The sequence below is a fragment of the Dermochelys coriacea genome, chromosome 22, assembly GCF_009764565.3.
Source record: "Dermochelys coriacea isolate rDerCor1 chromosome 22, rDerCor1.pri.v4, whole genome shotgun sequence".
NCBI classification, from domain to species: Eukaryota; Metazoa; Chordata; order Testudines; family Dermochelyidae; genus Dermochelys; species Dermochelys coriacea.
Genome location: NC_050089.1, coordinates 16,089,090 through 16,103,319, shown reverse-complemented (window position 1 = coordinate 16,103,319; position 14,230 = coordinate 16,089,090). Strand labels below are relative to the sequence as shown.

The 14,230-nt window shown below is 43.3% G+C and overlaps 1 protein-coding gene across 5 annotated transcripts in view; it reads left to right on the top strand.

Moving 5' to 3' along the window:
- Positions 1-4,834: 4,834 nt before the first annotated feature.
- The window catches only part of CADM1 (cell adhesion molecule 1), a 291,800-nt gene continuing 282,404 nt past the window's right edge, over positions 4,835-14,230 (top strand). For 2 of the 5 annotated variants that reach the window (XM_038380886.2, XM_038380878.2), the window contains exon 1: positions 4,878-5,076. In XM_038380886.2, coding sequence (XP_038236814.1) covers positions 4,947-5,076 — 130 coding nt within the window. In that variant the 5' untranslated portion in view covers positions 4,878-4,946. Of the gene's footprint in view, positions 5,077-14,230 lie in introns of all 5 variants that reach the window. The other 3 variants (XM_038380879.2, XM_038380880.2, XM_038380883.2) reach the window with 3 other exon arrangements.

The window sequence follows — 14,230 nt, the reverse complement described above, 5'->3', positions numbered from 1 at the left end:
TTCTTTCCAATGGAAGAGACACCTACTAGTTAGCCAAGATGATGGATTGAATAAAATTTATTAAGGCACAGCTTAGCAGTCTGGAGGAGCAATTCTCTGGAGCCAGTCTGTTTTGAAGAGGGAGGAAGGGTGGCTCAAGTCAATTGAGACAATTAAGACCCGTAAAAATTATTGCACAGATGGCAAAATCAATAGAAAGGTAAGTTACCAGCTCTTCGACACCCATCTCCCATTGACTGTCAATCCAGAAAAACAAGGAAATGGGGTGGACAGATGGTGCCTGTCCAGAGATAATGGCACCCCACTTCATGGCTAAAAGAGCAGAGGAGAGAACTCTGTTCCATATAATAATGCACTGATGTCAAACTTGCAGAAATTGAAAAGAACTGGGGATGCATGGCACCCCCTTGGGAGACCCATCCTCATGCCCACAAACTGACTCCTACCCTTGGCTTGTACCTTACGTTGGCCAAAGAGTAGAAAGGTGGTAGGTTACTTTAGCTTGTGAGTCTCTTCAGGGAGCAGTTGGATGGAGGGGTGAGAAGTTTGTTTGAAAGAGAACTTAAACTCATTTGCATCATTCCTTTGACTGTTCTATCTGAACTAAACAGCTGTTGACTTATGGGCTTTGAGGGCTCCTGGTGAGGTGGTAGAATCATTACAAGAACAAACCAACCTGCTAAGATTGGAAATACACCTATGTGGACGGTCAATACTTGTTTTGATTGGTGTATTGCAGTGGGACTAAGTTGCCACCCATCTTCTGTGTTTCTTTAGTGGGGAAACATACACCTATTAACTTGGACCATTTAACAGCATTGGCCTCATGGTCTCAATTGCATCATCTTACTCCTGGGCTGCCTTTGTTTTGATCATAAAATACATCTAGGGAGAAAGAGCGAGAGAGACAGATGACCGTAATGAGCAGTTCTGAGCAACTCCTAAATTGTGAACCTAAGGTTGCTTCTATTACCTCCTCCATAGTCAGTTTCCTACTCCATCGTTTTTTACTACCCCTTTCCTGTTTTTGCCTTCTTTCTAATAAGAGTCCAGATTAGCCAACCAGAACAAATCTACCTGTGTAACACTACTGTGACCAGAGGGTCCAGCTTGATTTCAGTGGAAGCTCGCCAGGTCCCAGAGTGGCTAAATGGATGTTGACAGGTTTCAGAGTAGCAGCTGTGTTAGTCTGTATTCGCAAAAAGAAAAGGAGTACTTGTGGCACCTTAGAGACTAACAAATTTATTTGAGCATAAGCTTTCATGAGCTACAGCTCACTTTGTCGGATGTTGTAACCTCTGACACTTCTTACTGTTGCTTGTAGTCCCCAGGCTTTCCCTGTGTCTCAACTGATTGCAGCCAATATCGGAGTGACATTTCAGTGTGGTATTCCAGGGCCGGTCATGTCTTTTTTTTTTTTTTTTCTCCCCCAGACTGCCTCTCACCAGAGGCCAGCAGGTTTGTCTTACTACCTCAAAACAGTCTGAGACTCCAAGACACCTGAGCTGAAAGACCAAATCAAAAGAGGGGAAAAGCATAGTAGGTATGTTGTGCAGACCTTTCAGAATAAACCAGAAATTCACCAAGAGTTTAGCAGCTTGGGTTAGTTGTATTAAAATAGCCTTACATGTCTAGAGGGTGTGTTCTCCAAGGACTCCTGGAAAGCACTGCCAGTGAAGGATAGATCTTTGGCTTCTTGTGTTGTGGTGGTCTCTTCCCTGCAGGGAGTCTAGGCTTCAAGTTGACCAGCAAATGTATTAAAACTACAATGGCCTCTATCTCCATTCTGGGACTAATGCATACCAGTTCTTGTTTAAAAATGCACCTTTCTTTTCCAGTGAAGACCAGGCCTCTCTTTCCTCCCCCATCAGATCCAAATCCTTTATAATTTGTGCCCCTTCATTGATGTCAGATATGTGGGAGAGCTCATGGTCACATTGGCCGTCCTGGTGGTGGTTTCATGAGCAATGTAATTTGTAATCAGGTGCACCAGCCTGGTAAAGTGTGATGGCATTTGCCCACTGTTCAGTAGCTGGCCTCCCTTCTATCAACTAACATCTCCTGTCAGTCTTAAAAATCCAGCATTGCAAATTCTCTTCAGATCTTTCTTGCCCCTTTAGTAAGCCGAAAGGGTCAATATGACTGGATCTTGGTTTGCATGTCAGTTGTCCTTGGCTAGAAATGTTATACAGAGTCAAGCTCAATCTGTCTTTAAAACAGCAAGATTTACATTTTTGTACAGTTTCCCCTTACTATTTCTTAAATTCATTCTTAACATGAATTCTACTCTCTCAACTATGAATCATGGACAGATTCATCAGTCATAGCCATATGCTATGTCTGATTTTTCTTAGCAACTGAACTGCTGACATTAGAGATGGAAGGTGCATTTTCTTATCTGAGCTATGCGTTTTCCTCCTTTCTGTGTCATCCCCCCGCCTTTCTTATTTTGCCTTAAACAATAGGATCAGATTTCAATGGTGGAACCAGACAGCTTCTGCCTAAATCATTCTTTTTACTCTAAAAGCAACATTTGATACCATCTGAGACTGGTAACACAGGGGGTTTTCTTTTAAAAGACTGTATACAAACAGGCACTAAGACATTGTTTAAAAAGATACACTTTTTTGGGGGGGAGCAGGAGAGGGGAGTTTTAATGTTTCTTCTTTTGTGTACTTAAAGGATTTGTTTGGCTCATAAAACAAAACAAATCTCTGGCAACCACACCCTGAATGTAAATGTTGTGACAGTAAATTGTAACATCCTAAAATCCCCATTGGATAATCCATGCAATTCACTGCTAAATTCTGCTTTCCATAGCAAGCAGTAGTACACTGAACAAATTGGGTGTTTAGTCATAAAGGACTTAGCCATTGCCACATACACCAGTGTTGCTTGCTGCTAATGCTATCGCAGCCTATTGGTCCATAGTCAGTAATGCCTGCTGCTGAATTCCAGGGGGGATGTAAAAGAATTGTGGGGCTTGTGGTTAGCACAGAATATGTGCGAACCTTCCCATGTCCCATTTACCAATAGGCTTGTGCGCACACAATATTGAACCAGTTTAACTAAGGCTTTGCCTACATGGGAAAGTTTCTTCATTGTAACTTAAGGTGTGAATTTAAACCAGTAAATTACACTAGTATAACTAGAGCTGTGCAAATACCAGATCTTTTGGTTCACTGGCAGTTTATAAACAAAATATTTTGTCTTGACAGTCTAAATGGTCCATTTTGATCTTGACCACTTCTAATTGGTTTGATAAAAGGAAAGGGATCTTTAAAACACTTTGAATTAAAAAGTGTTATGGTACAACACCACTCCAAACACCTTATTTGTGTAACATTTTTGGTGTAGATAAATCTACATTTTTACCTGACAAAGTCTGAGCATTTTTGCCTTTAGGTATAATCCCCCATTTAGACACTCTTATTCCAGGTTAAGTGTGGCTTTTTTTCAGTTTAGTTTACGTTAATTGGGGGAAGGGGGTTAAACTAAACTGAAAAAAGTCCTATGGGAAATCAGACTATTATAAGGGATATACTTCCCCATGTAGCCAAGGCCTCAAAGTGTGTGGGTTTTTTTAAAACATATTTAGATAAATTGGCAAAACTTTTGTGGATACTATTACAGCGACTTCAAAAATGGCTTGTATTTTACACTGATATGTTGGTTTACTTTTGCACCTGTAACTTTAATCCAGTTTTAAATCCAATGCAAGTATGTCCCCTCTGGATGTGACTTGAGTGATTCTAACTAAAGTGGGTTGCTCTGATGAGGAAATGCGCTAAGGCTGACTTAGCAGAAGTGCAAAGAAGCATACAGATGCATGAACTGTGAAGGTGATTAGTACCAAGTCACTGCCTGTCAGTTACCTGCCTCAGATAAAATAAGATAGGATGCATCCGATGAAGTGAGCTGTAGCTCACGAAAGCTTATGCTCTAATAAATTTGTTAGTCTGTATCCGCAAAAAGAAAAGGAGGACTTGTGGCACCTTAGAGACTAAGACAGCTGCTACTCTGAAACCTGCCTCAGATAGTATCCACCTAGTGCTAAAGCTATCAAAGCTTACTTGCTTTAGGGAAGTGAGCTGTAGCTCACAAAAGCTTATGCTCAAATTTTAGTCTCTAAGGTGCCACACGTCCTCCTTTTCTTTTTGGGAAGACAAACTCACAGGGCTGCTCCTCTGAAACTGTGTGTGTGGGGTGAGCAGTTACATTGCTTATGAAGAGTGGGGAGAGAGCCCTAGAATGGTACATTAGAGAAAGTAAGATGGGTTGGGGTGCAGGGGGTAGGTTTAGCACCAAGATGACACGTGTGGGAATAAGAAAAGGACTTGTGGCACCTTAGAGACTAACAAATTTATTAGAGCATAAGCTTTCGTGAGCTACAGCTCACTTCATCGGATGCATTTGGTGGAAAAAGCAGAGGGGAGATTGATATACACACGTGTGGGAATAGTGGAGGTGGTTTAGAAAGAGTATTCTGGAGGGGGAGGACCTAGAGGGGGGGTGGGGGAGGCAGGCAGCTCTGGGCTGCAGCGTTTTGGGGGGAGCTGAGGGGGGGTGTGCAGTCAGGGAGGGAGGTGGGGGATGCACCAGGTGGATCTGGGGGCAGGGGCTGCAGCCCTGGCGGGGGCGGGGGGAGGGAGCTGCAGCGTTGGGGTGCAGAGGGTGGTAGGGCAGAGGGGTGAGGAGGGGGTTGGGGAGACGTGTGGCAGCTGGCTCCCCCCGCCGATGCGCCCCTTGCCGGAGCTGAGACTTTACCCCCGCTCCCTTACCGCGGGGCGGGGCCCCGGCTGGGCTCATTAGCATCCCAGGCGCAGGTGGCGAGAGGGGCGGGACTCCCGGCCGCCCCGCCCCGCGGTGACGTCGGCGCATCTCATTAGCGGGCGCTGGATCGCTGGGCGCGGGCGGCGCGGCCAGAGCGAAGCAGGTGCCCGGACATGGCGAGTCGGACCGAGCCCAGCGGCTGCTCCGGGCGCGGCGGCGGCGGCGGCGGCGCCCCCGGCATCCTCCCGCTGCCGCTGCCGCTGCCGCTGCTGCTGCTCGCCGCCGCCGCGCTCATCCCCAGAGGTAGGGAGGGGGGGCTCCCCGCTGCCCCCCAAGAACCTCACCCTGCCCCCTATAGCGCCCCATAGCTCCCCTTCCATCCCCTATAGCTTCCCTTCTCCACCCCCTTATAGTTCTGGACCCCTGCAGCGTCCCCCAATCCCCCCCTACAGCCCTCGGCCCGGCTCTGCCCCCCCGCCCCCCTTGGGGCCGCTCGGGGTGGCCGCAGCCCCCCTCGGCCTGGCCTTGCGAAGCAGAAGTTGCCCCCCGTGACTTGGCTCCGGCTCCTGGTGTTCCCCCAGGGCCGGACTCATTGGGCTTCTCCCTTCAGCAGCCGGGCTGGGGTTTGGGGGGGGAGGGCAGGTTTCTTCTCCCCGTTTCCTCTCCTTCGGCCAAGCAGGGCGGGGGGCAGGCAGCGATTGTGGGGAACTTAGAAATCTCAGCCCTTACCAGTGTTTTGAATCCAGCCGCTCTGCCGCCTCCTGGGCTTGCAGCCTCCCGTGCAGCCCTCCTGCTTCTCTAAACCTTGCCGGGATGTGGAGATTGGAAGGACTCGTTCAGGTCAAGTGTTGGGAGTCTCAGCTCTCCTTTCCCAGCTCTGTTGTTACAGGGCTAGCTCCGTGTTGTAAATAGAAGGGGATTTTATTTCCTTCCCTCTCTATTGCAAACATTTTTCTCTCCCAACAGCAGCGCCTGTGAGTGTTGGCAAGATTGGAAATGAAGAGGGCAGTATTTGCTTTCAATAACAAAAGGGAGAGAGACAAATCACTTCACCGTCAGATCACTATTTGCAATGCTTCAGATAATGCTGTTTGCCGGTTTCTTTCCACCCATACCTCCCTAAATAAACACATGCATGGAATAGATCAGATTGAACATCCCTTGTGCAGAGAACCGATGATCAGTTACAACAGCAGCAACAAGTAGCCAAAAAAATAAATAAAAGCGTATCAGAAAGAATGCTTCGCTGTACTGTGTGGCCTGAAGGTTGTTCTTTGACTGCTGTGAAAGTCTTCTGGCATTTCTCTCTCTGTTTTGGGTTTTTTTTGGTATTTTCACAATTATGTAAATAGCATGCAGCTGAGTAAATTGTAATGTGCTAGGTCAAGCCCTTGAGAGGATTATTCTATGTAAAGCATTTTTAAAAGGTGCTCTATTTCCTCCAAGCCATTTATTTTATAGACTAAATGTGTATCGGGTACACAAAATGAGATTTTTTTTTTTTTTGGTCTCATTTTTCTTGCACTGAAAGCTTTGTGTGAATCACTAAATCTTTAATGTATGGGTTGGTAGATAAATTGGTTTGGCAAACCTGGATTTGTTCGAAGTTTCTTCTTTGTGATGTCCAAGTTTTGATCTTAATAAAATATTCCTGAAAGAACATTTTTGAACTACTGCATTGTGAAAGACCCTGTGTTGTTAACATCTGGGTGCACATGAGGATCTGAAACTGGTGAATAATAGAGGCAACAATACATTGGCTGCTGAAGAGACTGTTGAGCACAGATATTTCCTTTAGACCAAAAATGATAAATCTTTAGGGTTGCTTATGGAGAGTAAAGTAATGGGCTACATCTGACTGCTAAGCCTTCTTGTTGAGTGAATGGCGAAAGTAGTAACTGCTTTATTTATAAATATTTTGCTATCTGAAATCCCTGTTCTTAGCAGGGGAGGGATGGATATAGATAGATAGATAGATATATGGATATAGTGACTAATAAAGAAGGAATTGTGGGCTTGACAGCGCATGGCGAAGCGACATGAAAATTCTGTTAGTGGTTACCATGGAAGCAGCTTCTTGCTCTTGTGTATGGCTATCAAGTAGTGTTCACATTGAAAAGTAATTGGTTTCTGTGTGTTTTTTCTATAATTCTTCGTTCATAGAATTGTTGTCATTGAAAGTGCTAAGTAAGTCTGGGCCATATGCTGCAAAGGCAGGCTTCTGTCAGTGCAGCCTCAGAAAGGATACCCTGATGATGAACTGGGAAGCCAGAAAGTCTGTAGTGAAGAGTCGAAAACCTGTTGGTATCGAAGTAGAACTTGCGTGCTTCCATTTTCTTTTCTGTTGTGGGTAATGGGAGCCTTGTTACACTGAAGAACTCATTTTAACATGAAATGTTTTTCATTCAGACTAGATGCTTTTTCCCATGGTGGTTGTTTTGGATTAAATGGATGTTAATTTAACCCAGCTAAAATGGGTTTGCCCAAGCCTTTCTCTTTCTGGCTCTCTAAAATTTCTCTTGCTTTACAGGAAAGCTGTTTGATTTAACTTCAAGCTATCACTGGAATCTCGGCAGACAATTTTGTGGGTGATTTGGGGCAACTTCTGCAAAACCATGCACAGTGTTTTTGCAGTGGCTTGACAAGTTTGTATTCTGGGCTACGTATTCTACAAAGTGCTGCCTAGCTATTGTTGCATTTCTTCTGCATTGAACTGAATAGCCACAGGAGGGACTTGCACTTGCGTCTGGCTTTGATAAAATATCCCTCATTAATGCCACTTTATATTTACAGTGTGTCACTGGAGACGCACAAGGCTTCATTCACTGACTGACTTGTGTGACGAGGAGCTAGCGTTATTTGACTGGGACATTTTGGAGGAACAAGAGAGTCATTGAGGGATCTTTTGAATTTAACTAATATGAAAGGGGAGGTAGAGAATAAGAGGCAGGCAGCTCTCTTGAACAAAGAGCTTTATTCATATGTATGTTGTACATGTTTTCCCCAGTGGCCCTCTTGGTCAGGCAGTGGGGGAAGAAAACTGGTGTCACTTTTCAGTTCATTATTCTGACTTGACATACCTTCTTTTCGCGAGGAATGCTCTCCAGAGCAAGGCCGCCATCCTGTGCCGCCTGCATACCAATTAGGACAATGGCAGTTACTTTATGCATGTGCCATTTTAAAACGCATTGTTTTGGAGGAAGTGCTAACTTGTGTTCCCATCCCTTCTCTTAGCTCAGCTGTTCCATAGACGTAAGTGCCTGCTTGTTGGGAGAGGCGGGTGGGAAAGGAAGGGAATGTGCCTTTGGCTGACAGTGGGGTTGGTGGTGTGTGTTTTGTGTGTGTGTGTGTGGTTTTTTTTTTTTTTTTTTTTTTTTTTAAATAAAAGGATAGGGAAATGGAGATGTCACTTTGGCATGATTCTCATCCGTGTGGAGGCCAACACTCTATGTTCAAACGCTCAGGTATTTATGTAATTACTGCACCGTGTGCATGGTTTTTAAGACATTTTGTTGCCCAGATGGATTTTTGTCCTTTTCAAAAAATGACATTGTAAAATGGGCTCTGGTTTTATGTGATCATGGACTTTGCTTGGGCTCCTGTGCATACCTGTTAGGTTTTAGCTTCATGCATAGTGAATTGTTCAGTTGTTGGAGCTGGAGAATTGGATCACTAAACAATACTCGAGCTAAAATAAAAACGCTTTCCTAACGTGGCTATGAATACACAGTATCTCATTCCCTCTTTCTGTATCTCAAACTCTTAATGCCTCATCTCCCTCTTAGAATCACCATTTAAAAAAACACCACATTTTTATTAAACGAAAGGCTCGTACCGTGCTACTACACGGCAAGCCTGGTAAATGGAGCCCAGCTAATAGACATAACAATCTGAATTAAAATATAGCAGTGTTAGGAGCAATTGAAAAGAAATGAAAATGAGGGATCTGAACGCTGCAGTTCTTCAGTTGAAAGGGATGTGACTGACCTGTACATTGGGCATTATTCACTGACAGACTGGAGAGCAACACGCAGCGATAACTGTTGCAGAATGGATAATTTGCTACTTGGAGCCTGGTCATCATTAATCTCCACTAAAAGTTTGATTATCTGAGGCAAGGGGTAAAGCACTAGACACTTTATCTGCATTGGCTGAATTTATGTCAAATTTCCTTAAAATTCCAGAAATGTTTTGCTCACTTCACTTCTCCTTCCCCCTGCCCCCAGTACTTTTAAAAGCGATTAATAAGCAATAATGAAGTTTCCTGGAAGTACTGAGAGAAAATCCATGCCATAGCAGTAAATACTTGTTTGGTGGTAATTACATAACTTTGTGTGCCTTTTTGTCTCCAACTTTAGAGTTAAAATAGCTCCTTTCTGCAGTGCTGGGCAAGGGTACTCTATGGTGGTATTGCCATATCTCACTGTCTTTGTCTTTTGTAATTGGGGTGTGCTTTGGAGCATGTTGTAATGGCTGTGCTGAATGAGTCAAGCATGGTAATTGGTATAGGGCTAGGCAGTGGTAAGACTTGGTATAAAATAGTCTAATGCCATGATGAATCTGTATTTCTTTAGCACCTTTCATCTGATGGTCTCAGTGCTTTACCCACCTTTAAGTAAGTTTTGCTCACGCTGTGTGTGTGTGTGTGTTGTGAAATAGGAAAAGAATACAGGAATGACTTCAGTTAGTACTGAACTGTAGGCAGTCCTGGGGTGGAACGAGCACCTGTGTAACACTGCACAGCGATATACTACATGGTAGTTTAGACAGAATAACATTCCAACTCAAGCCCCAGGGGGAATTTAGAGAGGCAGAGTATAACCGCCCAAACTGGAATCTTGTCTGACATCCATAGATAACAGACACAAGGTAGGTGAGGTAATATCGTTTATTGGTGAAAGAGAAGCTTTCACCAGCTGAAGTTGGTCCAATTAAACGTATTACGTCATCCACCTTGTGTCTCTAATAGTTTTCGACCAATACAGCTACAACAACCCTGCAAACCAAGGTTAACAGTTATACTTGTAAGAGAATACAGTGGGATATCTAATGACAAGAAGGGTCAAGACTTAAGTTTTACATCTTAGCCAGGATAGATAAGCCCTGTAAGCAGCAGACCAGCAAAAAGATCTGCTCAGATGTCAGTGATTTAACATGACTGGTCAACAATCCTACTGAGAATATGGGTTAAGCAGACTCTTATAAATATGGAGCAAGATTGTAAGGAGCCTTTGTCTGCAAGCAGGAGAAAAAAAAATCTTACTATCCATGGTGTTTCACTGGGACTGAACTGAGGACTTGGCATGAAAAAATACACTAAGTTTCTGGCTCTGAGTGTTCTGCATGATATGCAAACACTTGAGTGAAGTTGCAAAGGAGAGGCTGGCAAAGAAAACCCAGCTATCCATTTTGGTTGTGATATGGGCTTATTCAAGGCAATTGAGCATTGGTTGTATGCATGTCATTAGGTTTAGGAACCTAATCATCCATGGGGATTACTGTGACCTCTTCTGAAGGACAGGAAGAGTAATACCAATCATCTAGGCTTTACATACACAAGCTGTGGTGAGATGGGGGGTTAGTCATTACCACCTTCATCTCACTAATTTAGTTCAGTTTTAAATTAACCAGTGACAATATTGGACACAACTATACAACTCAGGAAGAGTTGCTGCTGCTTGTTTTATTTTGGGGAGGCCATTGTACCCCTAAGATGGAGCATAGATATGTTCCTTCTTCAAGTAGCAGTCTTCATCAGTTTCTAGTGTTGATCTTTTGCTGCTTTTGTCTGTGTTTTGGCTTTCTTTTTTGGTTGTGTAATTAAAGAAACACTTTACATCAAACAACTGACTCAGTAAATAAAGATAGTTTAGTGCTGTTTCCTTTGGGCCAAGTCAGACTTGTGAACGTGGTACATGGGGGCAGCAGTATGCAGACAGTCTCTGCCCTATTGCTTGATTTAGTGCTAGATCCAAAAATGGATCGGACCTTGTGTGTCTGAGGCCATGCCCAACAGAATCCATTTTTGTTTTAGACCAGGCATGCTGCCTCTTCAAACTGTTGTGTTTTTTTTAAGTGCTCTTATCAGCCTGTTTTGTTGATTTAAAAATGACTTTTCCTAGTAACTTTCTGGTAGTATTATGTGTCTGCAGGTTGTTCTGGTTAGTGTTTGACGCTGACACTTGCAGATGTTGGTAATTTTACCTTTTTAAAGTGTCTTTACAATTCTTTGGATGTCTTTTTCATTTTGAGCAAAATATGGTAGAATGTTTCAGGGTGTCCCAGAATTCCCTTTCTCTGACTGTATACAAAAGTTAGGCAACTTCTTTTGTTTCTAGGAATGTGATTTTTACCAGACTTCTAAAATGTCCTGTGTAAATGTCCTATGTGCAAGTGGACTGTAGCTCACGAAAGCTTATGCTCAAATAAATTTGTTAGTCTCTAAGGTGCCACAAGTACTCCTTTTCTTTCTTTTGTAAATTTAAAGCATTCAGTTTGGCTGGATTCCAGCCACATAAGTAAACATGTATGCAATGGTTTAGGGATACAAGCAAAGCTGGACATGTAATCTGTATCTTTTCTGGGTAACTGGACATTACACAGAAAACTCTGTAATCATTTCCTTGTGGAGCACTGTATACAATTCTCCAGTGTTGCAGAACCACCAACACTGAATAAACAGTCTTTGTTCAGAAACCTTCAATACAAGGGAGAGAATTTAGCTGGAATGTTGATATTACAAGTGGTACCTACTTGTTTAAATCTCGTAAAGCTCTGAAAAAGTAACTAGTTTAATTGCATGCTACAGCCAACAGCTGCTGTTGTGGTTAATGGGAGGTTCCATTGCAGAACTTGCTTTGAAGGTTTTCCAGGGCTGGCTCAGTGGCTTTGGTGTAGCTGGCTTCAGACTTGTGTCAGAAGAGGTGGGGAGAACAAGGGTGTGTGGGAGGGATGCAGCAGGTTTTCCTTGGAAACAAAGTATTATGAGGTTTTAGTCACAAGTTTACAATTGAAACAGTAGGGCCACCTTTCTAAGAGGTGCAGATGGGTGTTGGTCACCCTGGTGAATCCTAGTCAGTCTGAGTTAATCTAGTAAATTGAACTGGGTGTGTATATGGGTGCTGTGCCTGAATTTGATATTCCATTTGGGGTTTGTCAGATACAATAGTCAAGCCTGGCCATTCTGGGGGAACTCCCAACGGGAGCTACAAGTGGATACATCTCTGATCCTTAGGAATGGGTGGGTAGGCCACATGGCAGGGCATGTGGGATTTCTACCGTGAATAAGGCAACTCAGGTTATTCTCTTCCTGTCTTAGACATCTGCTGTGGACACAACCAGCTCTCATGGCTGGGTCCAAACTCCACCCTTCACTCAGCTGCTGCTGTATGTGGATTTTGCCTGCCTTGGGGGACCACAGCATACTGGGAAAGTCTGGTAATATATAGCCAGAACTTGTTACTCAATGGGACTCCTCAAGCAAGTAGTGGCATATAAGCCAGAATGTCTGCTGGACCAGCTCTTATTGTACTTGTAAAGTACAATTATTTTTAACAATCATAAACTGTAATTTGACTAGAACTTGAGTGAAGGAAATTCCCTGAGAATGTCGAATTCTCAAGATAAACTCATAAACAGCAAAACCAGTCTTATTAAGAGCTCAATACTGAGATACAAAATGCCATCTTTACACTCCTGTAAAGAGGGAATGAAGAAATGGCATATTGTCTAGGTACTGGAGGCTTAACTGGAAGAGCTTATTGACTGACGTCAGTAGAAACACTTGCTTTTATGTCACTAAAACGTAGCTGCTGAAATGCCTGTTTTCTTGACTGAAGACATCCAGATTAGTTTAGCCGAAGTGCCATGTTCTGACACGCTGTTAGTTCTGGGTTTAAAGCACATGGACATTTGTAATAATTCTAGCCATGCGCCTTTTCTCTATTGCAGTAATACTAGCAGTAGCCTGTTAAGCAACTTTCTCAGGCTTTTGGTTCAGGATAAGTGGAAATGGCATTTGTGAGCGCAGTTTGACTTGTTTGACCATTCTAACATCTTATCTATAATTTTCTGGATGTTTTTTCTGGACAATAAGATGTCCATCCTCCATGGCTTCTGTTAGTGCCAGTGGAAGTTGATTGGACATACTGAGGGGAAAACAGACCTTAGCTGTACATGATTGAAACCACACTTGTCTTTAGATATTCTGTTTGGTAGCAGGGAAAGGAATTGAGTTGAGAACCTGCAGTTCTAGATTACCAACCTGATTTCTCTTTAGGGTGGAGAGAGCACATAGCTTCTATTTCTCTTGAAGAAATCTTTGCTTTTTCTGGCTTTAAAGTTTCCATTGTTTAGTCAGTTAATTAAAACCATGTGGGCAAGTAATACAATGTTAATCTTGAGAAGGTTCAGGTACAGATTATCTGATGTGACAGTGAATTTCCCTTCTTTGTTCCTACCATGTGAAGGTACAACATCTTGAAGATGAGAAGAATCTCTTTGACACCTCCATTTGGCAATTGAATTAATACCCGCAGCTGCCATGTGCCAAATTCATCTGCTTTAGTAGAATGGGAAACACCTTGCCAATTACCAGTGGAGAGGGCTTTGCACTGTCTTGTTTTGTTTTTTCAGTTCGATACAGCATGATCTTTACTCAATATTAAAAGGTCAGCTCACAGCCAGCCTATAAGTCTCATTTTTTCTTACCCACTTTCAGAGGTCAGCAGCTACCACTGCTGATACCAGAAAAGACAAGGCTCTAGTCTAGGTCTGTTCATAGAATGAACCTATAATTCATTAGTTTTGATTATGAATGTTATGGGAGATTGTAGAATAAGATTGGCCTGTATCACCGGCAAGTCAAGAGTGTTTGCTTTGAAGTAACACTTTGTGTCCAATAGGATTATAACATTCCTCCTTATGTAATGGGTGGGTTGACCTCTGCTCCTAGGAATGCCATCTGGATGTACTTCAAGGGGCTACTAAAATGTTTGATTAGTGCTAACCAGGCCCCTGGCCAAAGGCTCCCTGTGTCAGAATTTCTGAAAATGTGCAGATTGGCGTGCCCAAATAGAAGTTACTGGTGTAAACTGCTTTCTCTTGCCTTCCATATTGTCTGGTCTCTCCACAGCTTGGCTGTGAGGGACAGATGAGCATTGCTAGACCTTAACTCTGGAGGATAATTCTTGGTAATTCAACACGCTCCTGACTGTAAAATAACTTCTGTTTCACAGTTGTTTTTATTGGATGTCTGGAACAGTGAGTCACATGTTGTGCTTCCATCCCTAAACCACTGCATAAACGTTTTGGTCTACACTTCTTCACCTTCTATTCTCTGTGGCATTACAGTGTAGCTAGACTCGTCACAGGTAAATGGTGTTTCAGGGCTAGATATTGAGGCAGGGACAGCCATTGCACTTGCAGTACCGAAGCATGGTCTGCTTGTCTGAAAGTG